Source organism: Branchiostoma belcheri, unplaced genomic scaffold (assembly GCF_001625305.1).
Source record: "Branchiostoma belcheri isolate BF01 breed outbred unplaced genomic scaffold, Haploidv18h27 scaffold83, whole genome shotgun sequence".
NCBI classification, from domain to species: Eukaryota; Metazoa; Chordata; class Leptocardii; order Amphioxiformes; family Branchiostomatidae; genus Branchiostoma; species Branchiostoma belcheri.
The window spans coordinates 58843-60119 of NW_017804498.1; the positions used below are offsets into that span (position 1 = coordinate 58843).

Genomic DNA, 1277 nt, shown 5'->3' on the forward strand with positions numbered 1-1277 from the left:
CGAATCCTCCCCTGGCAGCCAAAGGTCGTCGTCACTTACGTCACCCTCCGTGTGGGACCACTCAGTGGTTGACCCTGACGACGTAGAGATGGCAAACGTCGGGGGTTCATCGGCGTTGACGTCGACGTCCACATCAAATGCCATGTAGACGTCGTCGTCGCCGTCGAGGCACTTGTAGGACGGAAGGACGTACGTCTTCGGTACGCTGTCATAACTGTGACGTCCTCTCGTCTTCGTCCCTTCTTTGTGTTTCGGGGTTGTCATTGATGTTTTCCTAGGTTTCTGGTCAAGTCGCTCTGTAAATAAAGGACAATGTCACGTAAGGAGACAGAACGGCCATAACAACAACATATAAACAAAAAAATATAAATCGGAGACTTTGTTTTTTGTTGGATTACGAGGGGTGTTCAAAAAGTTCTCGGCCTCACCTAGAAAACGTCAGGGCAGTAAAATTTTTCTTACACTATTTTTTAATATAGTCCTCTCTAACTGCAATGCACTTGGTCCAGTGATGTTCCAGCTTTATTTTCCCCTTGTGGAAGAAGGTTGCATCTGGACCCCCCAGATTGGCCTATACCGCATAGATGACGTCATCATTACCATCAAAACGTTGACCACATAAGTGGAACTTGAGTTCAGGAAACAGGTAGAAGTCCAAGGGTGCTAGTTCAGGTGAATTGGAAGGGTGGGGTTAGACTTCAAAGCCAGATTCGTTTGCTGCTTCCACTGACCCCTGTGCTGTGAGGACAGGTGCATTTTCATCACGCCGGCTCGGTGCTTTCCTCTCCTTTTCTCTTTGATCGTTGTCCTCAACTGTCGCAATTCTGTTGAATAGCACTCTCCATTGATGCGCCTTCGCAGGTAGTCAATCATGATTACTTCCTTACCGTCCCAGAAAACAGAGGCAAAAACCCTGTCAACGGACGAAACTCTCTAAAACGTCTTGGGGGGCCGGGAAAAATTCTTCATCCATTGTTTGCTCTGCTGTTTTTATTCGGGCTGCAAGTGGTGAACCCAGCTCTTCTTGGGTTACAAATGTTTTGAGGAAATTGCATGGATTGGACTGAATTCGTTCCTTGAAATGTCCAGCCTGTTTAACTTCTGATGTTCAAAAAACATTAGAGGCACCCACCACGCAGACAGTTTTTTCATCCCCAGGATGTTCGACAAAACATTGTGAACTGAGTCATAACACAGGCCAAAGAACCTGCTACATGTTGGCCAGTCTCAAATCTGTCATTCACTACCATGTGATGGATGGCCTCAACTGGATTGTC

At 46.8% G+C, this 1277-nt stretch overlaps 1 protein-coding gene across 1 annotated transcript in view; it reads right to left on the reverse strand.

Annotated features, from left to right (window-relative positions):
* Positions 1 to 3: 3 nt before the first annotated feature.
* The window catches only part of LOC109486739, a gene marked incomplete at its 3' end in the record, with an annotated part of 11307 nt that continues 10033 nt past the window's right edge, over positions 4 to 1277 (reverse strand). The window contains 1 exon segment of the mRNA XM_019790626.1: positions 4 to 296. Within this exon segment, the coding sequence (XP_019646185.1) occupies positions 4 to 296 (293 nt within the window).